Raw genomic sequence first — 23,977 nt, 5'->3', positions numbered from 1 at the left:
TAGACAAGTTGCTGGGCTTAACTTTAATACCGATGTACTGGTAGACGGCCGTTTTAGTACAGCAGAAAATGAAGAAGGCCTCTGAGCGTTCGGCCTATAGTTTGCGTTACTTACGCTGCGTCGTGGCTGAAGCCTGCAGTGTATGGTAAACAGAGGCTTTATTTGACTCTTAGAGCGGCACGGCGGGAAATCGTTAGTACATATATATATTAGGAAGTTCTATATATCTTAGGGCCGATGGTGTTCACCTCACGAATAATGAACAAAAAGACAAGCCAACGCAGGCAGCGTTAAAAGGGGGATTGTCAGCACCGAAAGACCTTACCCATTACATCATCCCCCCCCCCGCACCACTTTCCGTTGTATTTTTGCTCTGGAAAATGTGAAGCGTTCCACGACACTTTGTAAAAACCATTTGGATTCCCAAAGATCACGAAGCCTGAGAACATATCGGTTAGATACTCCAGACCACTACGTTATACTGTCCGTCATGGCTATACACACACCCCCTCTTTGCTGAGAGGCTGAGGTATGAGTAATGTTGACAGCAAGCATTTTGTACCGTTTTTTTGACAAAGTATGGTGAGGAGGAGGAGGGGCATTGAAAGAGGAAGGACAGGGAGGTTAGCCAGTTTTCAGACCGGCTGGCTACCCCGTACTGGAGAAGGGGTAAGGGGGATCAAAGATGAGAGAAAAGAGACGCTGAAAAAAAACGTAAGCGTCCCTTTAAGCTACGGGACGTTCGGGGTTCGATCCTCAGTGCCAGCCGGCCACCCACCGGTAGCTAAACAGGGTACAGGTGGGCTTCCAGGGGCTGTGACGCGTCGTCCAAGTGGTGAAGCTTACTCTGCCTGGAGTACTTCAAACACGTTGCGTGGGGACCCGGTAACTATAGTGAGAGTTACTCACATACGCAGGAGCAGGCGCTAATGCATAAGCGAGAACTTATTCCCAAAATGTAATTCTAGGCGGCTCCACATGGCGACCCCGCCACAGTTGAAAAGCTGTTTAGTGTGGACCTATGAATCATATGTGGCTGTGATAACAAAGAGCGTAATATGATTCAAAAGTAATCTTTCCAGAATATATGGCCCTAAGCGGTTCAGTACGTTGACTATATGCGAAATTGATTCACATAATATTTTCTATCTGTGATAGCTTTCATTACCATGGTTGATTTAATAAACATATAAAGCAGAGAACACATTTCGATCGTGTGTAGTTACATTCTTACACACAGTAGAAAAGGTCAGGAGGCCGCAGTTAATATCCGTATGTTCTGGTATATTACCGGTCTCTTATTGATGTTGTTTTCGCTGGTCCCACTCGAGCATATTGTCGCGGGTTATAAATTACAGGGGGTTTATTTAAAAACACGGACAGTGGAACTTGTAGAGACGCTCTCAGAGAAGGCCACTAAGATTGTCGTCTTCTTCACTCGCCTGCGCTGTGCCTCTCGAGCGAATCCGCGTTCTTTGGTGTCGTCGCTATCTCGCCGCTAAATGCAGCTAGAAGATGTAGATAGGTATACCCACCCGACGGGCAGAATGATCATAGATATGTGTCAAAGGCTTGATTTGATCATTTGCAACAGTACCGAGAAGTGCGAAGGGCAAATAACATTGGAGGTAGGAAGGCTGCAGTCGATGATAGATTACGCACTAATGTCACATAGGATGTATGATAAGCTCAGGTAAATGCACATAGATGAAGGTGGCTCTAGAAGTCTGGGTAGTGATCACTAACGTATCAAGCTAAATTTTGGAAGAGCAGTGAAAGTGGGACAGAGACAAGATGAGCAGTTACAGGAAAATTTTTATTCAGAAAGGCAAATCGAAATAGCAACTAAACAAATGGAGAAAGTAATCACTGAGGATAATAAAAAAGTGTGGACATACACGAATCTAAAGGAGCTAGAGCTTGCTAAGGCACGGGACTAGCCACCCCGGAAAAGAAGACACAAACCCAAAAGTTGGTGGAATGAAAAAGTTAAGAGAGCCAAAGCAAAACGTCAAGAATCCTCTAGGAAACACAGACATGATAAGCAGCGGCGCGAACCGACAGATGATGTTGAAAGAAATTGGGGAATTTTTCTAAGCTGTAGAAGGGATGCATTCCTTCCGATCAATGAAAAGATTAGAAGAAAGGGAGCCCAGTGGCAGGCAGAAGTTCATAAAGAAGATGAAAGGCAGCTGGCAGCTGCGAAATTTCGGAATCATCTAAACTCCCTAAGAAATGAGACGAGCCTGGAGCAGGGGTCTACACCTTAAGGTGCTAGGCTAGAAGGGGACGAAGCTATTGAATATATAAGAACAAGGGTGACAGAAAAAATTCAACAAAGAAGTGCTTTATGCACCACAATAGACAAGGATGAATCAAGTGGCGCCATGGCTCCATTTTTACAAAAACAGTGGGAAAAGGCGAAGAAATGGTTCCTAGTAGTACATCAACAGGCCCAGATGGCAATCCTATTATGCTGATAAAGACATTGGGTCCGAAGTCTAAGCAGGCTTTGAGAGAGGCAGTGAGCAAAATAATAATCGATGGACAGGTTTTCGATGGATGAAAACATAGCAGGATGAGCATGGTCTATTAAAGAAAGGTGGACAAAGCTGACATAAACAACTACCGTTATATAACAGTGACATCAGTGGTCTACAGGCTGGCGATGCAGATTATAAAGGAAAGACTGCAGACATGAATAGAGGATGAGGTTGTGCTGGGGCAACTGCAGAATGGGTTTCGGAAACAGAGGAGGTTGGAAGACAATCTGTTCTCACTGACGCAGTGCATCGAAATAGCAGAAAAGGAACACAGGTTCCGGTGGCGAGCATTTTTGAATATCAAGGGAGCGTACGATAGCGCGGTTCAAGAGGAATTGTGGGGAATACTGTACACACTAGGCGTGGAAGAAGTAGTCACTAATATGTCAAAGGATATCTATAAAAGTAACAAGGTAACAATAAAGTGGGAAAAACAACTATCCAAGCATGCAGAGGTAAAACGGAAGCTTAGGCAGGGGTGTCCCCTGTAACCCTTATTATTCATGATGTACCTACAAGGATTAGAGGCCAAATTAGAGGGAAGTGGACTGGGCTTCAACCTCTTTTTCGTCAAACAAGGAAAACTCAATGAACAGGCACTACCAGCATTGATGTACGCAGATGATATAGTGCCAATGGCCGACAACAAGGAATATTTGCAGAGATTGGTGGACATCCGCGGTAATGAGGCAGATAAGATAGATTTTAGATTCAGTGAGGGAAAATCAGCAGTCATGATTTTTATTGATCATGAAGGTAGTGAGCTTAGAATACGGGAGGTCACGCTAGAGATAACAGATAAATAGAAATATCTGGGCGTATGGATAAGCCATGGAGCCGAGTACCTAAGGGAACACGAAATACACGTGTCGACTAAAGGTAACAGGAGTGCAGCGGTAATGAAAAACAGGGCACTGTGGAATTACAATAGGTATGATGTGAGGTATGATGAATGGCGGATTGCGCATTTTTCGGAAATACCTCTCAACATCCAAACTACCAGAAGATTGGAAAATAGGAAAAATTATTCCGATACACAAATCAGGAGATAAATCAATTGAAACAATTTTTAGACCAATATCGCTAACCAGCACGGCATGTAAACTACTCGAGCATATCATTCTAAAACATTTAACCGTTTTTCTTGAACAAGAAGGCATTCTGTCCAATAACCAGCACGGTTTTTGCCAAGGTTTATCCACCATAACACAGTTAACCGAAGTAATACACGACCTCGCGCTAGGCATTAACAATCACTGCCAAACCGACATAATCCTACTCGACCTATTCAAGGCATTTGATTGCGTTTGTCATACAAAGCTAATAGCTAAATTAAGAATCCTTATCGGAGATGGAGAAAATATTGCTTGGGTTCAAGATTTCTTGTTTAATAGAACCCAGTTTGTTATTTTATTTTTGAACATTTTGCATCAGACACAGCACCAGTTACGTCAGGAGTGCCCCAGGGCTCCGTGCTTGGACCCTTGTTATTTCTCGTTTATATAAATAATATAACTACTAATATAGATAGTAAAATAAAGTTATTCGCAGACGACTGTATTATTTATCGAGAAATTAACAATCAACAAGATCACCTCTCTCTCAACAAGTCAATACCGTTGCAGAATGGTGCTCTCCTTGGCAGATGACAATCAACGTAAAAAAATCTGCATGCATGACGATAACACGGGAAAACCCTCTAACTTTTGCTATAACCTAAATGGTGCTGCCCTCACGAATGTACAGAGACATAAATATCTAGGCTTAACAATAACATCAGATCTAAGGTGGGACGCTCACATTGATGTTACTTCTTCTGCTATGCAAAAACTATTTTTTAATCGCAGATCGCTCCATCTGGCACCCACCTCGACGAAACTACTAGCCTACAAAACATTCATTAGGCCAATCCTTGAATATGGAAATACTGTATGGTTTCCTCATACCGTGACTAACATGAAAAAATAGAAAAGGTACAAAGGAAGGCCATAAGATTCATACATAACAAATTTAAACTGGCTGATTCACCCACTACCCTTCTAGCTGTTTCTGGGCTTCCCACGCTAGAACCACGGACGAAGCAGGCACGTTTTAAATTTCTTTATCAACTCCTACATAATTATTTCAAAATAGATGTCTCAAACTACGTTGAATATTCGCAAACACGAGCTACCCGGCACCAACATACAGATACTCTATTAGAATATAAATGTAAGAATGATGTGTTTAAATACTCTTTTTTTCCAGTTGCCATCCACGAATGGAATTGGTTAACCCCTTTCACCACCAATTCCCAGTAATTGTGCGATTTCTTATCAAGAATTGAAAATAACGTCGTTTAGCGTCCTTGATATGTCTGCTTTTCTGTGACATGCAAACCGGCATTCAATTGTATTTGGTGTGTATGGTGTGCATAAGTGCTGATTGTATGCTTCAAGGTTGCTAATATATATTCCTTTTACACATTATTTACCAATTTACGATCCTGAAAGTGTTAAGTGCTCTTTGTAACTGTATACTGTAGTGCCCACCTGCTATGGTCTCTTTGGAGACTGGCAGTATTGTGAATAAATAAATAAATAAATGTTGTGAGAGGAATATGGAAAGGGGTCATGGTTCCTGGGCTGACGTTTAGCAATGCGGTCTTGTGCATGAGATCAGAAGTTCAAGCAAGATTAGAAATTAAGCAACGTGGAATAGGTAGGCTTGCCTTAGGAGCTCACGGGAATACACCAAATCAAGGAGTACAGGGTGATATGGGATGGACATCATTTAGGAACAGGGAACCTAGCAGCAAGATAAAATTTGAGAAGCGGTTGAGAGAAATGGGGAGGAGCGTTGGGCTAGGAAGGTATTCAGCTACTCATACATGAAGAATGTCAATACAAAATGGCGGAATCGAACCAGAAAATTGACTGGTAAATACTCGGAAAACAGCAGGGCGCCAAACCAAAAAAAATTATTGGTTAAGAAGAAGGTGAAGGAAGCTGAGATCGATATGTAGAGAATTGGCATGATTATGAAGTCTGAACTAGAGATCTATCAAAATTTTAAGCAGGAAATTGCCAAGGAAAGGACCTATGATAATACTCCGGGAAATTCTCTACTGTTTGAGGCCAGGGCGGGAGCATTGCAAACCAAGACATATCGGGTCAAATACGAAGGGGTAGACACGGTATGCAGTGCATGTGGAGAGGAAGAAGAAACTGCCGAACACTTGATAATGTTCTGTAAAGGGCTTCACCTTATAGTTCAGGATGATGGCGCAGAGTTTTTCAAAGCACTGGGGTTTAGGGACAGTGAGGGCAAAATAGACTTTAAGCAGGTAGAATTAACTAGAAGGAGGTTATCTGATTGGTGGATAAAGTCAAGGCACGAGTGAAAACTAAACCCTTCACTGGAAAGTACAAATCCTCAACCTCACTATTTAAGGGAAAAAATAAATCTAGTTTTTGGTTCATTAAGTATTACGGCTTGGTAGCGCTAGCCAACGCCCGATCTAAAGGGTACAGCCATATCTATCCATCCATCCATCCGCCATGGGCTGGGAGACCAACCTCTGACGGCGTCAGAAAAACTACAGCGGCTTGGTGAACCAAAGCGAGCCGGGGATGGTGAGCGCGTCCGGAAGGTAGAAGAGCCTTCCCGCCTGCCAGCCTGGTTGTCGTTGATGGGGGCACGGCTTTCGTCGAACTGTCGGCGCGTAGCTGTAGGTGCACGATCATGGTATTGAGCTCGGCGATGTGGTCAAAAACGGTAAATGTGCCCTGGCTCTCCACAGTTGAAGCAGAGTGGTCGACGATTCGCAGTGCGCCATATATCGGTCTTCCGCATATAGGGTCACCTGACCGAATCCTGCTGAGCCCAGGCTGCCACAGGATACGGTTCGAGGTACAGCGGCACTGGCATGGGCGGGGGTCGACGAACAGCGTCTGCATAGCTGTATCCGTTCGGCTGGTAGGATAATTCTGGAGCCAATAGACGACGCACAGCGTCTGCGTAGGTACACGAGTTTTGACGGTGCGGTGGAGCGGAATATTGCTGAGGAGAGGCAAACGCTTGTCGAAGTTCATGGCGAACGACTTCAGCGACGGAGGCTACCGTGGAAGCCTGCTGCGGGGGCGCCTGTGACTGCAATGTGTATTTTGCGTTCTCCTTCGCGATCTCCTCACGCACGATCTGTCTAATCAGGTGGCGTAGAGAATAGACGTTGTTTGCGGTTTGCGGTGGTGCCTGCAGCTGCGCCGGTGGCCGGGCGATGAGACTGTCGGTACCGTTGCTGCACCGCGCGCTCCATTGCGGTGGCCTCCCTGGTGAACTCGTCCACTGTTGGCGGATTGCGCACAAGACCAAAAAAATAGCTGCTATTTGACGCCTCTCATGAGATGGCTTAGCTCTTGAGCCTTGTGCATGTTGGGGTCCGCGCGGTGGCACAGACGCACCATATCCTCAGCAAACATGGTGACGCTTTCATGCAGCTGTTGGGTGCGTCCTTCAAGAAGGCGTTGTGCGTTTTCGCGTTGGTCCGCGTTACCGAAGATGTCAAGAAACCGACGTCAAAACTCCTCCCTTGTCGTCAATGTTGCCTCCCGGTTTATAAACCACGTCTTCGCGCCGTCTTCAAGGGCAAAGTATACGTGGAAGAGCTTTCCATCGAGACTCCAGTAGTTCAATCCAGCTACCCATTCAACCTGCTCAAGCCATTCTTCCGCATCTTCGTTCGGCCGGCCATGAAATGGTTCAGGAATGCGCATATTCTGGACCGTCACCTGTGCAGGACTCCTTGCCATTTCTTGAGTAGGGGTGGCTGTCGGAAGTATTGCTCCCTCTAAAAGGCCAAATTCTGGTTCAAGACCTTGAAGGTGGCGTCTTGAGCGGTGCACAGATATCTCCACGCGTGGCTGTCTCGTAGGGCTGAACTCGAGGCTTCTTACAGGGGTGCTGATCATGAGGTGGTAGTACCCAGCACCTCCACCAGGGTCACAGGTTATAAATACAGGGGGTTTATTTAAAAACACGGACAGTGGAACTTGTAGAGACGCTCTCACAGAAGGCCGCTAAGACTGTCGTCTTCTTCACTCTGCTGCGCTGCGCCTCTCGAGCAAATCCGCGTTCTTCGTTGTCGTCGCTATCTCGGCGCTAAATGCAGCTATGCACGCGGCAATATAAATAATTGTTGTCGTGATACAACCTTCACAATCTGTGATTTAACCCACAGCCCATGCTACAGTATACATTTAAAATACGGCGAAGTATTACTCTGGTCTCAGTCTGGCATCCACATTGTAATTACATCAAATGCTTTCAGCGAGGTAGTTGGTAAGCTGAAAACAACAAACGTTTAGAAGGTAAACCTTTCGTGTTAGCGCTTTGTACAAGTTTTCCTCCCTTTATTGTTATAGCAATTATATGGAAACTCCCAGTGGCTTGTTGCCGTTGCCGTCAAGGCCACCATGCGCTTTTATATAATAAGGTAAACCTACAAAAATGAATAATCGCAAAAAACTTCAGGGAGAACGGGACTGGTGACTCTAACCTGCGATTTTTCGCTTCACTTCATGACGCGTTAGGGCACTCGACCAATTAACCATAGATGCCGCATCATAATAACTGTGAGCTTCAGCGTTGCAGTTATTTGTTCAATAACTTATTCCGCTATATACACAATTGGCAAAAGTGCACGCTTAGGACGTCGGTGCACACCCGCTTCAGCCGGAGTGAGACTGCGTGCATCCATACTTTTGCATGCAGGGCGTGGTCGCCTCTTCTCGCATGCTTATCAGTTGGTATTTCAACGCATGTCTTATAGTTTTCCCGGTGTTGTTTTTTAATCGCCGAATTTGCGTTGAACCCATACATCATGAGAAAGTCACTTCTTTCACTCGCGACAGTAGCCTTGTCTGCTAAAGAGTTTAACTGTTTGTCTTTCTTTCTATGTTTCCGTTTGTTCATATCGCATTCATCGTTTTACCCTTGCGGCGAAACATTGGCTTGTTCAGAAAAACAAACGCTATTTCTATGATATACCTAATCGTCGCTCCATACAACTGTCTTTGTCTGTTGCGCTACCACTTATCGGCTTAGAAAATAGCAAGCGTTTTATAGCATGTGATGCTGTGCTTCGATTTATCCCTTTAAGAGAGACTGAACGTATCTTTCATCTAAACAAATATTGCCACAATAGTAAATATTCCACTACGTAAAAGTAGACGTCACGTTCACGTTTTAAATATGACAAAAAATAATTGCAACTGACTGATATATAGCAGCTGGTAAGAACTTTTGGCTGGGTATTTTTTTCGAGCTTTTAAAAGAAGCCTTGAAGCAAACTACGGATTTACCTTCTGTGAAAAACGTTGCTGGTATTTGCAGGTGTATTCCCTGGAGTGTAGTTCCCAGGACAGTAGTCCAATGACACAGGCATCCTCGGAGGCGTTTTTTTGCTACGAATCACGTGCGTCATGTGCCACAGTTGAAATGCGACTGTGATGACCGTTGCTACTCCAGCACCCTGGAACATTTGCAAACGCATTTGGTGTAGCAACTTTGTGCTAACGATTGTGGTGGGTCGGGCATGTTTTCGTGGCTTGACCAATCAATACGAAGTGCCCAATGAGACAAACGTAAAAACCAAAACAAAACACGTTGGTGTTTCAAAGTGGCTAAAAATTAGCGCCTCTAAGTCTTACGTTTTTTCTTTGTCCTCATCTGATTGTGCACTTATAATTTATTTGTATTTCTGAGCATTATGTGGTTATTTGTGTTAAAACTAAACTTTGCAGAACCGGCGCTCCTCGCGGAGTGTGATTTATTCTTTTTATTAGCGTACCTGTTTGTTGGTTTCTATACAATAGTCATTGTCCTCCGCATGTTCTGTTCGTTAGTATGTGGATGCTCAGCAACCGTGTATGGTAAAATAGGACATTTTATTTCACACTTGTATTTTGTGAACACACAAGGACTTGCAAATACTTTTTACAGAACATTTAAAGAACACAGCAGGGTAGTTTATGCATGAGAAGTGAAACTTGGGCAAGTCGGTACGTATTCATCTTGGTTTTTGCAGTGCAGTAAGAGACGAGGACTAAGAAAAAAAGAACGTACATAACAGCACCCCTGTTGTGCACATTCTTTACTTCTTAGTCCTCATTCCCCTGTAAGCTGCAAAATGCAGATGAAGGTTAATTACCTTTTTATATTACCGAGCAATAGCTACGCCATTATTTGCAAATAAGGCTTAAACGTAAGATATGTAACTGAACATGTAGACTTCTATTAATCCGACGTTGCTCTTTTTTATTTGTAGTTAAGGGATCTTGCAGCTCTGAACACAGGAAGCGTTTGCTTACCTTGGAATGAACGAAAGGAAACAGTGCCGCTAAAAGGCATAGACCCACAAAAGGCGCTGTGATTGACGAATATACCATCAAAAATACCTGAAAAAGAACGAGACGTGATATGAGCGACAGTACTTGCGCAACACGTGTGAATCTCAATAAAGGAACGGCGTACTGGAACATATATTACTGAACTCTTAAAATATTGCAGGCTTTTGATATAGCAAGGTAGCAGTGTTAATTGGCAACCAGGCACTATACAATGCGAATTAGGCTAGGGCGAGCACTTTCACGTTTTCGGATTGTCACAAAGGGCTCAGCTGTAATCGTTTATTGTCATCAGCCACACCGTTCCCAAAGTGCAAATCAAATCACAGCTGTACAGGGCGTACATTGTTTCTGTGCATATTATCTAATAATGACATGGAGCATACATCATTTCTTCAAAAAATTGTGATGATTCATAGCGTCATGGCTAACTCGCCACTGTACTTGCAGTAGTCGCTTCATAATTTTACAACCAGCTGTAGAGAGCTGTTTTTCCCGCTTTCACGGTGAATGTCCTATGTGTTCCGCAAGGGCCTGGTGTTTCTTAATTTGTTAGGTGGCGGTGAGATAGAGAGAAAGAAGTAAACGTTTCATTTGAAACAGTGCCCTGAGCAATGCCCGGTGTCACCCTGAGGTGGGAGGGCTCCTTAGTCCAGGAACCCTCTGGCTTCTACTGCACTCTTGGCCCTGGCGACGAGTTGTTGTTGCTCTCCCGGGTCCTCGAGGGCGAGCATCGCCTCCCACGTTTCGGTTAGGTCTTCGTTCGTCCGTTCTGCTTCGTTATCAGTCGTGTGTTGTTGCAGATTACGTCTGGCAATACATTGGCATGCAAGAAGCAAGTGCGCAAGGGTGTCCGGTACGTTGCAAAGCGGGCACATAGAGCTATATCTCGTTGGGTAGAGACGGTGCATTAGGGCCCTATGTGTGTATGTGCTGCTTTGCAGGCGTCTCAGTATTATGATTTCCTCTTTTGTCAGTTTTGGGTGTGGTGGAGGGTATACTCGTCGCTCCAGCCTTTAATGCTGGAGTAACGATGAGTAGGTGTTTTGAACAACTTCCGTCCCTTCAACGACGGGTCGAATGTCGTGTGGGCAGGGGGCAGCCCAGCTGACGTGCTCGCGGGCAGCGGCGTGGGCCGCTTCACTTCCCTGCAGACCCTCGTGTCCTGGCACCCATAATACACAAGTGTGTGGGAGTGGAGTGCTTCGCCGTTCAAAATATTGATGGCATTGGCGGAGATACGGTCCTTAGCGAAATTCCTGCAGGCGGCTTGTGAGTCGGTGAAAATTACCGCGGCATCTGTACATGTTGTGGTTGCTAGAGCGATTGCCGATTCTTCTGCGGTGTCTGAATTGACTGCGTTGACCGTGGCCGACGCTAATTCTCGGCCTTGAAAATCGACGACGCTGACAGCGTACGCGTTTCTATGCGGATACTTGGCCGCGTCAGTGTAGCGAGCGTCCGGGTCTTGCTTGAACTTTCATCGAATAGCGTTAGCTCTAGCCTTGCGTCTACTTTTGTGGAAAGTAGGATGCATGTTGCGTGGAATAGGTGCGATGGACAGCTACTCTCTAATGTACAGCGGGATGTGCTTTTTCCGGTCTGCATCGGTGATGAACGTCTCGCTGTAGTCGAGGTACCGGAGGACCAACCTCCCCGTGGGCGTCAGCTTGAGCCTCTCCAGCTGACTGTTCTTATGCGGTTTGATGAGCTCTTGCCACGTGTTGTGGACGCCCATCTTTAGGAGACGTGTGGTAGAGGCCATTGGCGGAAATCCCAGGGCTACTTTAGTGGCCTTTCTTATCATGATATTAGGTTTTTCAATTTGAGCGGTTTTCAAATTCAGGTACGGCGAGCCGTACGCAATGCAAATGGTGAACAGAGCTTGCATTATACGTAGCGTGTCGTGCTCTTTGAGTGCGTTTCGTTGATTTGCGATGCTCTTGACGAGGTGCATGAGTTGTGATAGTATCCGTTAGAGTCTCGGTATGGTGGCAGCTCCCGATCCATCCTTGTAGAAGTGAACTCCAAGCACTCGCAGGGTCTCGACTTTTGGAATTAAGGTCCCTTTCAGCGTTACGCTAGGGTCAGGCTCGTCGTATAGAGGGGGTCTGCCTCTTGTTCTCGCTTTGAGGACGAGGTGCTCTGATTTCTCGGGGGCACAGCAGAGACCGCAGTTTCTGAGATACCTTTCGATGGCATCTACGGCGGTTTGTAGGCAGGTCTCTTGTCTTCCAGTGTTCGAAGCCCTGGTCCAGAGCGTGATGTCATCAGCGTAGATCACGTGCCGTAAATCAGGTATTTCGTCGAGAATTTTTGGCAGATTGATCATAGCCACATTAAAAAGTAACGGTGAGATGACCGAACCCTGCGGCGTTCCTTTTTTCGGTAGTTGGAAGCTTTTTCTGGGGATGTTGCATATGCCCATGGTTCCTGTACGGTCTGTCAGAAAGTTTCTGACATACGTGTAGGTTCTAATGCCGCAGCCAACGCCTTCGAGGTTGTTGAGGATCGCGTCGTGGCTGACGTAATCGAAGGCCGCCTTGACGTCAACTCCGAGTATGGAGTACTTTCTTCGATGGGTGAGGTGATCAAGGAGAGAGAGAGAGAAATAACTTTAATTAAGGTCCTGAAGGGGACTGGGCACCCCTTACGGGGGCCAGCCCGGTGGCTCCGCCCATGTGGGGACTGGGAGTCGGAGCTCGCCAGCCACCTTTTGGGCCTTCTGGACGGCCTGGTGTTGAAGGGCCCTGTCGGGGCTCCTGAGGTGGTTGAACCAGTCGTCTTCGGTGGCAGGGGACCCGAAGCTAGCGTTTAGCACGGGACACTGCCACAGCATGTGATTTAAATCGCACCTTAAATTTTGGCATTTGGGGCATTCTGGCCTTATATCTGGTAGGTATTTGCTGTAGATATAGGGGCTGGGGTAACTGTGCGTTTGCAGCAGTCGAAGCGTTAATTGTTGTGCTTTATTGAGTGCTGAGTGAGGTGAGGGGAATTCCTTTCTAAATAACTTATAGTGCGAGCAAATTTCATGATATGATAGGAGTGGCTCCCGGTGCGTGTCGGTGTCCCCGGCCAGTGAGCCGGACCGCGACCCCCCGCGGCACGTAAGATCACGCGCGAGGTTATGGGCCAGCTCATTACCGTTGGGGACCCCTGGTTGAACGTTGATCCCTTCATGACCAGGGAACCAGTGGATATGCTTATCTACAGTTATCTGAACAGATGCTAGAACTCTTAATGCCGCCTGGCAAAGTGTACCGCGGCGGTATGCCAGTGCAGCGGGTTTAGAGTCGGTAAATATTGTGTCGCGCTGAGGGAGTGCTAGAGCGAGGGCAATGGCCACTTGTTCGGCCTCGCAGGCTTTCCGAGTTTTTACGGTAAGAGCATTAAGAGCTTTTCCGTCTGGGGCAACCGCCACAGCTGCAAAGTAAGGTTTGTCCACGTATTTAGCGGCGTCTACGAAAACCACGTCTGTCGCGTGTAGGTTGGCTGCTTTTAGTAAGGATTGAGCTCGTGCCCGTCTTCGAGCCTGATTGTGCACCGGGTGCATGTTCCTGGGGAAGGGTAGCACTGTGATTTTAGCGTGAAGGTGTTGCGGTAATGGTTCTGCTTCATTGACTTGAGTTGGGATAGGAAGACCTATGTGTGAGAGGAGTTCCTGACCCGCAGCTGTCGAAGACAGGCGCATGAGTTGGGACATTCTTTGTGCTTCGATGATTTCTTGGAACGTGTTATGTACCCCAAGGGATAGCAGGCGCTGCGTGCTTGTGGACATGGGTAGACCAAGTACTCGTTTTGTGCATTTTCGGATGAGGTTGTCTACTTTAGTTTCATCGCCTTTGCTCCACGGGTGAGCGCAGGCAACGTAGTGAACGTGGCACATTAAGAACGCATGAAAGATGCGTAGTAAGCTTTCTTCTGTGAGTCCTGCGTGTCTATTAGCGACGCGTCGGACGAGGTGCATGACTGCCTCAGCTTTTTTGGTGAGATGTGTAATGGTTAAGTCGTTTTTGCCATTCTCCTGTAGGGTAACGCCCAGAATTCGAACCGACGACACTATCGGGATAACCGAGCCATCCATTGTGGAGAGGTGTATAGTAGGTTCGGCTTTGGTGCGGCCGTACTGTGGTGGCAGAAGCAGCAACTCGGACTTAGATGCCGATAGTCTGAGGCCCGTGGGCTTTAAAAATGTTTGTACTGCAGTGACTGCTTCCTGAAGGCTCGCTTCGATTTGTCCATCGCTCCCTCCAGTACACCAAATAGTAATATCGTCGGCGTAGAGCGCGTGTTCTACGCCTTCGATGTGTCTCAGCTTTTGCGAAAGTTGCCTGAGGGCTAAATTGAAAAGAAACGGTGAGAGCACCGACCCTTGTGGGGTGCCGCGCGGGCCTAGGTTGTAGGCGTGTGACTTGAGATCCCCAACTTTAAGTGTGGCCGTTCTGGCTCTTAGGAAAGAGCGGACGTATTCGTAGAAACGGCGGCCTAAGCCTGCCTCCTGAATCTCGTGTAGTATATGAGCGTGGCTTATGGTATCAAAAGCTTTCTCTAAGTCAAGAGCTAGGATTGCTCGGAGGTCTTTGCTCCTTACTCTAAGTAACGTCTCCTGCAGCATGAGAAGTACGTCCTGCGTGGCCATAGCCGGCCTGAACCCTACTTGATTGAATGGGAAGAGGTGTTTTCGCTCTGAATATTTTGTGACTCGACGGAGAATGACGTGCTCCATGACCTTACCCACACAGGATGTGAGGGAGATGGGTCGTAGAGAGTCGAGTTCCAGGGGTTTGTTCGGCTTGGGAATGAGTATGACGGTCGCGGCCTTCCATTCTGGCGGTACGCTCCCTTGCTCCCAAACCTCATTCATGTGGGTGGCTAGTGATTCAATGTCATGGTCAGCCAGGTTGCGGAGTAGCTTGTTAGTGACTCCGTCAGGACCCGGGGCTGATTTAGTATTGAGCTCCGCTATAACCGCGCGTATTTCAGCGCTAGTTATAGCCTGCTCAAATGGGTCGTCTGTGGCCCCCGCGTAAGGTGGATAGTCTTCATGTGAGGTAGGTTCTGTGCATAGATACCGGGCTGCTGTAGCATCTAAAATCTGTGCGTCGGTAAGTTGCTGTCCTCGCGCTTTGTGTAACAGTCTATCTAGAGTTAGTCGTTGTTCTGACTTGGTGGGCTTGTCGCCGAGCAGATGCCTGAGAAGGTCCCATTTTAGACCCTTTCTCATGCGTGCGTCAAGCGAATTACACACCTCATTCCACTGATTGCGAGCTAGTGTGTGACTGTACTCTTCAATTTGTCGGTTGAGCAATGCAATTCTTTTTCGTAGCCTACGATTGAGTTTATGCATTCTCCATCTTTCTTGAAGACTTTTGTGAGCCTCCAGGAGATGTGCGAGGTGGCTGTCCATGTGTTCTATGTTGCGTGTTGTAGAAATATTTTTGGTAGCTTGTTTTACGTCCCGCTGTAGTCTCGCAAAGAGTTCAGAGAGTGAAGAGTAATGGTTGGTGTCTTGTTTGCGTATTTGTCTAAAGAAGTTCCAGTCTACTACTTTAAAGTCTCTGGGCTCGAGGCTGCCTATATTGACTGTTGTGCTACAGATAAAGTGATCGCTACCGAGGTTAGCTTGCAGATTAGCCCATGTGGGGTTCGAAACGTTGCGTACTAGGGTCAGGTCAGGGGATGAGTCTCGTGACACTGAATTACCTATGTGTGTGGGGGTAGAGAGGTTGTTAAGTAACATGAGATTGTGTTGAGTGATGTGTGTTTGTAAGTGGCGTCCTTTCTGTGTTGTGCGATTGTAACCCCATTCTACATGGGGGGCGTTGAAGTCCCCCGCGATGATGAGGGGATGGTTGCCTGCTATCTGCGTCGCTTTAGTTAGTAGTGTGGTGAATGTTTCTGTGCTGTGTGAAGGTGAACTGTACACGTTAAGGATAAATACCGATTGCTTAATGTGAGCGTTGGGGATAATCTCTATCATCTGATGCTCTATTTTGAGGTCTGGGCGTACTGCATGTGTCGTGTAAGCATAAGGCTTAGCCACACAAGTGGCTATTCCTCGAGCTTTGTTCCCACAGACGGCCTCGACTCTGTATCCGCGAAGAGCGAATCGGTCGATACGCGTTTCCTGCAGGAGAATGACGGCCGGTCGTTGGGTCATAGAGCCAATGAATTGTTGTAACGTTTCTCTCCGCGTACGGAGGGTACTTGCGTTCCATTGCCAAATTGTGAATGATTGTGACGACGCCATTTTAAGGTCTAGGTATTAGCCCAGCGCGCTTACTGCGTGCCAGGTCCTCCTCCAACACCTTAGTCCTCGCGTCTATTTGTGCTGGCCATGCAGCCAACTCGATAAGTTGTTTCTGCATGCTCTCTAGTTTAGCGTTGAAAGCGCTATACTCGGCCGTGGTCTCTGCGCGGTACTGCTCTAGTATCGCGTATATATTGGCTGTAAACCGGTCAAAATCGGATTGCTCTTCGGCCTGGAGCGTCGGGCCTGCCCGTTTCTTAGCGCCGCGTATCGAGACGGGGCCGCTGATAATGCTACCCTCGCGCGATTCGGGGGCCTGTTGTTTTGCTAGCTCTTGTTTAAGCGATTGGATTTCTTTAGCCTGCTCCGCATACATGCGTTTTAACTGTGCTAGTTCTGGGTCAGGTTGCTGTGGCGAGTGTCCCTGACGCTGCGCTGCGTGGGCCTCACCTTTGCATGCCACCTTGTCGGCCCAGGTAGGCTGGTCAGTGGGAGTTGGATTTCGTGGGCCTAGAGGAGGTCCTTGCGGTTTGGGGGTCTTGGCAGGAACCGGGCTGGTTGCTGGGGTGGGTGTTTGCTGCTGGGCTTTCTTTCGTCGGCGACGGCGCTGACGACGACGGCGCACCAGGTAAGGCAGCTGGTAGCGATGGCGGCATTCGCGGTCGCCCGTTCGGTGTGCTTCACCGCATAAGGCACACACTGGTTGGTTGCACACGTGTGGGTTGTCCGTTGGTAAGTGACCGCAGTGGTCGCAGACCTTGGTTGAAGGAGTGGGGCACACGTCTTGGCGATGGCCCACTTGGCCGCAGGTACGGCAGGTGTCTATTTGGCGCTTGTACAACGTGCAGCGGTAGATGACCTGGCCGCAGAAGACGTAGTTAGGCACTTTGAGCCCGTTGAAGATCAGAATCACAGTTTCAGTGTTCTTGATGCGACGCGCTCCCAGTAGGCTTGAGTTGCGCGGTTGGATTAGCATGCGGTTGAGTGCGGCGTCGTCAAAGTCAGTGTCGACGCCGCGAATCACGCCTCGGCTCGTGATACCGGCAGGTGAGAGGTAGGCCGTGACCGGGTGTCTCTGGTCGGTGAGGATGATCTCTGTTACTCGGCTGTACGCTGCTGCATTAGTAGCGCTGGGCGTACTGACGACAAAAATGTTCTGCATCGAGTTGGGACAAATAATGTCCTCCTCCGTTACCGACGGCGCTAGCTGAGCTGCCATGGTTAGTGCGGCGAGAATCCTGTGCGGGCTGCAGGCTTGCACGTTGAGGCCGCCTCCCGGTCGCACGATGACTCGATTGTGACTACGTGGCATCGCCGGCAGTCGGCTCGCGGCTGCGACGCGTCGTAGAATGGCGTTGGGCGTCGCTGTCGCGCCTTGTTGCGTTCCAGGCTGGCGGGCTGCGAGTGACTTCGCTCGCGATTCTTGCCGTCTTTTTAGAACGGAGAACCATCCGTTTCCTTGTAATTCCTCAGGGGTGACGTCGTCCCCCTCCATGGCAATCTGCTGCGGCATTTCGCAGCTGGCGTGCGAGCGCCGTAGGCGGGGAGGCAGGCCTAACCTCGCCTAGGCTTAGCTCGCTGGTGCAGCGAAAAGGCCTCTAAAATGATGAAAAACGAGCCCACCTTGGTGAACCAGGTGTCGGAATGTTCAGGTGAACTTCGCAGAAGAGGGTCCGTGCAGCTCAGGAAGATTCGAGGCCGTTGACCGATCAGAATTGGCATTCGCAGCGGAGCGCGATAGGTGTGCGTCCGCACACCAGTCTGAGAGACGCTACCCTCAGGTGATCAAGGAGGTCTTCTATGAGTAGTAAGAGCACGTCGTGCGTCGAAAGATGCTGCCTGAAGCCAAACATGGTGTCCGGTAGGTGTCCACTATATTCCAGGTACTGGGTTAAGCGGTCGTGCACCATGTGTTCGAACAGCTTTCCCACGCACGAGGTGAGAGCAATCGGGCGTAGGTTCTCGATGCCGACTGGTTTGTTAGACTTAGGGATCATGTTGATTTCCGAGTGCTCCATACCGCAGGTAGCTCTCCTTTATCCCAGCAGTCGTTGTAATATCGGAGAAGAGCCGTGGTTGCCTGGTGCGGTAGGTTGCGTAAGTGCTTGTTGACAATCCTGTCTATTCCGGGGCTGGTTTTTCTTGTCAACTTCGTTAGGGCTGTGCAGCTCAGCCAGGCTGAAGGACCCGTCGAGTTCAGTGTATGGTGCGCCAGCGTATTCTTTGGTGTGAATTGAAGCCCCAGTGGGTGCATCGCCACAGAGCTTCTTTTGTAATTCTTCTAGGAGGTGTTCTTCTGTACCGGCGTAGTTTTGTATAAGCCTCTGAAGGTGCTGCTTCTGCGCTGCTTTGAAGGGTTCTGTGGCTAGTAGTGTGCGTAGCAGATGCCAGGTCTTCTTGGTGCTCAGAGTTCCCTGCAGCTTGTCACAGAAAGCATGCCAGTTCTCCCTGGCCCATCGGTTCGCATAATCTTGAGCTTGCTCGGTGAGGACAGAAATGCGTTTCCGTAACTTTCTGTTGAGTTTTTGCCGCTTCCACCGTTTTAGAAGTCCTATTCTAGCCTCCCAAAGGTGGAGGAGATGTGCGTCGATGGCGGGTGTATCGACGTCAAGCTGTATGTCCTTAGTGTAGCGCTCGGCTATTTTGAGCACATTCTTAAACCAGTCTTCAATGTCGATTATGGTGGTTTCAACGTCGAGGTCATTTCTAAAGGATTGCCATTCCGTTAACCGCGCTATTCCAGTCTTGGTCTGTTTACGAGTGTGCGCTACGGAGAGTTGGATGGTGTGATGATCACTACCTAAAGTTTCCGGTAGCACACTCCACTCTGCCCTAGTGTTGTTCGCCTTAAAAGTAAGATCTGGACTCGTACCCCTGGAGACGCTGTTCCCGATTCTCGTCTTCTGAAGAGGGTCGTTCCACAGGGTTAGTCTGTGATGTTGAGCAGTAGCGTGCACCCGAGAACCTTTCCCCGTGGTTATATGATGGTCCCATGCCATGTGAGAGGCGTTAAAGTCTCCCATTATTATGATCTGGTGGCCATCGTGCACTTCCTGATTTCTCGTATGAAGTGATCGAAGTCTGGTAGTTGGTCTCGTGGGGGGCTGTATATATTGGTTATGAAAAGACTTTGCTGCGTCTTTCGTTCCGGCAGAATATCTATTAGGGTATGCTCTGTCTGAGTGTCCTCAATTTCATGTTTTTGCGTTGAAAGTGCTTTCTTGACAAGTATGGCAGTGCGTTGGGTTTGTGCGCAGGTCGCGTATCCTTGCCGTCGTACGTTCTGCGTGTTGGTTTCCTGAAGTGCAATGATGTCTGGTTGGTTAAGCTTGATGAATTCTTGTAGGCTTGCGTGTCGAGGGCGGTATGACCAACAGTTTCATTGCCATATGCGTAAAGTTGAATCCTGGTTCTTATACTTATGGTTAGGGACTGCCATCTTCAATCGATTCGATGTCACGCCTGCCATCGCGACTCAGCGAGACTGAGCGAGAGGCATTGTGACTGTTCGCTCGTGCCTTCTTCCGAGTCATTTGGCGTGGGTTGTTCAAGCTGTCGATCGGTGCCATGGTTACGTAAGTTTTTTTCACGTGCGCGATGAAATTGTTGACTTGCGCAGCAATCCCATCAATTTTGGCATTAAGCGTAGTGATCTTGTGTTCAAACAGTGAGGCTGTTTTTTCTATTGCAGACTGGACAATCTTTTTCATCGTGGCGTGCATGCTATTCATAAAAGATTCTTCGAATATTGTGCACCTTGCGTTCACTAGGGCTTGGACGCCTACCTTGGTCAGCGTCTGTCCGGCTCTGTGCTTGAGTTTGCTTGTTCTTGATATTGTTGTTCTGCATTGTCCGAATGTGCTTGCTCATGCGTGCACTTTTCAAGTAGTTTGTCAATGAGCTCTTGTTGTCGTTTTGACTCTGAAGCAGTTTATGAGGCTTTGTTGGCTTTGCAGTTGGCTGTGCTGATTCTGGAGCTTTTTTCTGGTTTTTCAGTCTATCTTCGAGATTCGTATGGATGAGGTGTCCGACTTCGAGGAGGTTAAGCTGCTGCTGTCATTAGATCCACTTGCCATGGCAGCGTAGCTCGCACGTTTAACGAAACGCGAGCGCGTGCGAGAGTGGGAACCCGAACTGGAACGCAGTATTGATTTGGCTCTACTGCGCGCAGAGACGGAACGCGTGCGAGAGTGGGAGCGCGAACTCGAACGCAATATTGACTTGGAACTGCTGCGCGTGGAGACGCGGCCCTCATTGTTACTGTTAGAGGTAGTGGCCGATATGCTAACCTCAGGGAACTCTTCTCCGCTGGCGTTCCAGTTGTTGTCTATTTCCTGAAGCCTGTTGAGGCGCTGTTGTCTTACGTTGAAGGGGGTGGACTTGTCTTTAGTCTCCTTTTGCATTCTTTACCTGCTGTTTCGTGTCCTTCCCCACAGATCTTGCAGATGGGTGCGCATTCATGTCCCTGCGTTTGTCCGGCCTTGCCACATTTATAGCAGAAATCCGGGATAGGTTTCGGACAGACGTCCTGGCGGTGACCCGTATTGCCACAAGCTCGGCAATACTGCACGGACTTACGATATGGTCTGCAGCGGAAGTCTACGCTCTGGAAAATTATGTAGTAGGGAACGTGCGGTCCTTCAAAGAAGACGACTGCCGCGGTCGATTGACCTAGCATTCGGGCGTGAAGAACTGTGTATCTTGCCAGTGCGTGAATTCCAGTCATGAGTTCTGCGGTGCTCGTAGCGGGTATCAAGCCACTGATGACGCCTCTGGGGACATCTTCCGGTGTTCCGATGTTGCCTTTCACAGTGTAAAAAGTTTCTCCAAGCTGTATTTTCTGGATACTTACCAGCTTCTTGGCGTCTTCTTTGGTGGCGGTGCTTGCGATGATTAGGTTTTCCATTCTCTGGACTTGTACGCGTACCTTGTCGTTAAAGTCTTGCTGTGATATTCCACTCACTCTGCCGATGGCATGCGTGACAGCGACGGTGTTCCATTTGGCGAGGTCAAGACCTGCTTGCGGGCGGTAGACAATCTTGAAGTCTTGGAGCGGCAGAGGTGGCATCTTGGGCCTGCGTTGTTGCTGCGTTGGTGATGACTTTAGCGTCTGCTCATTGATAGGTGGCTGCTCTGTGGGTTGGTTGGCCGGTGACTTTGGTTTGGCGACAGCCTTCTTGTCTTTCTTATTTCTTGTGATCCAAGCGCTTTCCGTTGCAATTGTTCTGCCACTGCCAGCGTCATAGGTCCACGAATTTTCTGTTGTTTTGTTTGCGCCCACTGGGTCAGTTTGCATTGTATTTCCTTCGTCTTGCTGATTTCTTTGCATTTCGCTTGCTGCGGCTGCGTCTCTGCTTATTCTAAGCTTTTCGCCACGGTGAGCGCGAGCGCTCGCGCCGTGCCGTCAAGAACGCCTGAGCGCGTTATGCAGGCGTTGCGCGGCTTTGCTCAGGAACGAACTTGGCGTTAGGCCTAATAAACTGGACGCGCGCTTGTCGGGAATGAAGTCTTATATCTTGAGACAGGATGCACTCACCCAAAAGAAGCTGGTGTCCGCCGATTCCTCGTGTCTTGGTGGCTGAGGCTGTGAAACTGTTGGGTTCGTCACTGGCCTTGTTTCGGGTTAAAAAGCACGAAAAGCAGGAGCCCATGCGAGACGCGTCTGGTCTATCTAGGTGGTGGTGAAGTTCTAGGGTTTATCACAAGTACTAGTTCTATGGTTTCTTACAAGTACTAGGTTTCGTACGTCAACTGTTCTTGACATTCAGAAAGCAACGCCCGTTTACTGTGTCTATTAGAATCAACAAGTTCAGTTACATTAGAAAGAGCTGCGAGTTCTGCTGTCGTAGATATCTTCACCCATGTATTCAACCGTAGTGCGACTTCTTGCGATAGTGAAACCATCTCCACATAAAAACAGGACGACAATGCTGAGCCATTGGTGGAGATGTGTGCGTGATTACTGGAGTTTTCATATATTAGGAGTAAATACAATTGTTTCAGTGCATGAGCTCATACACATGACTTCCACCGCACACCACCTGAAATTTTTTGGTAAGCGTTTAGACGGCTTTGGGTTAAGTAAGTGTTAAGTAACACACCACGGAATAAATGCTGGCTTTGCCGCGGGTGCTCACTCACATGTAAATTGTCAGCGTTGTGTGCAGGGAATGTCGATAAGGATCGTGCGGTGTCTTTGTGCTGCGAGGTTTGCAAGGTGGTGAAAAGGAGCACTTGAGATATTTTGTACGCTGCAGTGTACTGAGGATAGAACGTGTCGGGGCTGAGAAATCTTGAGTGATCGCCATGCTTTCATCAGTTGGCGCGCAGAGGGCTAAGCCCAGTATAATTCAACTGCTTCGGCTGGAATATTCTGAATCATGCACAGGTTAAACTTGCCGGAGTTGATTATTGCTGGTTAGTTGAACTACAGATATCCAATCCAATTAAAGCACCTTGTAGAGGTGTAGAATGAGGATAAGGGCACTCGTCATTTATATCCGGCAAAGAACATGCACAAATGAAGAATAGCAGTCTGCCGCTTCTTTCAATCACGTATGGAGCCCCAGACACATTTCTGTCAATTATGACCCCTAAAATATGTGGCTTCGGTTGTGAGATATCACTTTACAGTAAATATTGTGTTCGAAGCATACGTTGGCTCCCGGGTTAAAGCTATCACTGCACACTTTTTACTGCATACCTCGAAGAACCTTGAATAGTATGATATCGTTGCAGCTATTTTTCGAAGGCGGCTGCGAAGCTGAAGGCTTGTATCGCCTATAGACCATACGAAGATTCCGTCGGTGCATACAGATGACATGCCCTGTACGGTGCATGTTTGGTTTTAGACTAAATGAATGCAGGTCGGATTGAAAGTACTCGTGCTCGAAACTCGCCCTTCAGAGACTCCTTGGATACTGTTATGCTTGCGTGTCAGGCCCGTAGAATGATCACACCTGCAAGCCGCTCAACTCCCGCATATATATCTTGCCACCGAAACGCCCTGTTTTTACGGGGCGAAGGATAGCTTCCTATGTTAGAATACATATAAGTACCCTCATGTTCCAGAAAGCAAGCTCCACGGAGTGCCCTACAGGCCTTCCGCTGTTCAACATATACCCCAAAATCAACAACCTCGCCTGCTAACCAATGTCTATGCCTAAATCTGGCCATGGTATTTATATAGCTTCGTAATACTCCCAGAACCTTTCCAGGCGTGTTATAAGCATTCACCTTATTGTTCTCCCACGCAGCATGCCAGCACAATTCGCAGGCATCAATAAAAGTTGAAGCAGGCGAATTTGATTGCATACCTGCGTATGTGCACAGCTCTGTCAGGAGTCATTTTATAGGAGAAAGTACCGTACGAGCGTTGCCTGCAAAGTGTCAAACAGAGGTGAAAGTTGTGCGGTAAGGCGCTGGCACTGAAGAACATTGACGCAGCTCCTAGCACATCCATAGAAATCGTATAGTTTATTTGGGGGTACCGAGAAAGCAATAAATGGTGGAGTGTGTCCTTGCTTGTTCCCGTGAAATTCAATATGCAGGACATCCCTCTGCACAAGTATTACGCATCTCCAACCTCTCTGCAGTGTAGGTGATGTGCCAGAAATTTATTATGGTGTCACCTTCAGTGGTTCTGTGATTATCACAGACGATGGAAGGAGTCAGAAATGAGTATTCCTCAACAACACGCACGCGTTCACTACGTTTTTTTTCCACAGGCATATTGTGTACGAGATATTTAGTAGCACATGTTACAGTGGATTTGATATTGATTGGCCGTTTGTGTG

The 23,977-nt window shown here is 47.9% G+C and overlaps 1 protein-coding gene across 1 annotated transcript in view; it reads right to left on the bottom strand.

The window, feature by feature from the left end:
• LOC142784631 (sodium-coupled monocarboxylate transporter 1-like) overlaps window positions 1-23,977 on the bottom strand; it is a 51,036-nt gene that overhangs the window by 9,429 nt on the left and 17,630 nt on the right. The window contains exons 4-5 of the mRNA XM_075883061.1: window positions 9,893-9,979; window positions 8,885-9,054 (exon numbers count right to left, since the gene is read on the bottom strand). Coding sequence (XP_075739176.1) covers window positions 8,885-9,054; window positions 9,893-9,979 — 257 coding nt within the window. The remainder of the gene's footprint in view (window positions 1-8,884; window positions 9,055-9,892; window positions 9,980-23,977) is intronic.

The sequence above is a fragment of the Rhipicephalus microplus genome, unplaced genomic scaffold (genome assembly GCF_043290135.1).
Source record: "Rhipicephalus microplus isolate Deutch F79 unplaced genomic scaffold, USDA_Rmic scaffold_15, whole genome shotgun sequence".
NCBI classification, from domain to species: Eukaryota; Metazoa; Arthropoda; class Arachnida; order Ixodida; family Ixodidae; genus Rhipicephalus; species Rhipicephalus microplus.
The sequence above is the reverse complement of the archived record's forward strand: the minus strand, read 5'-3'. Positions and strand labels throughout refer to the sequence as shown.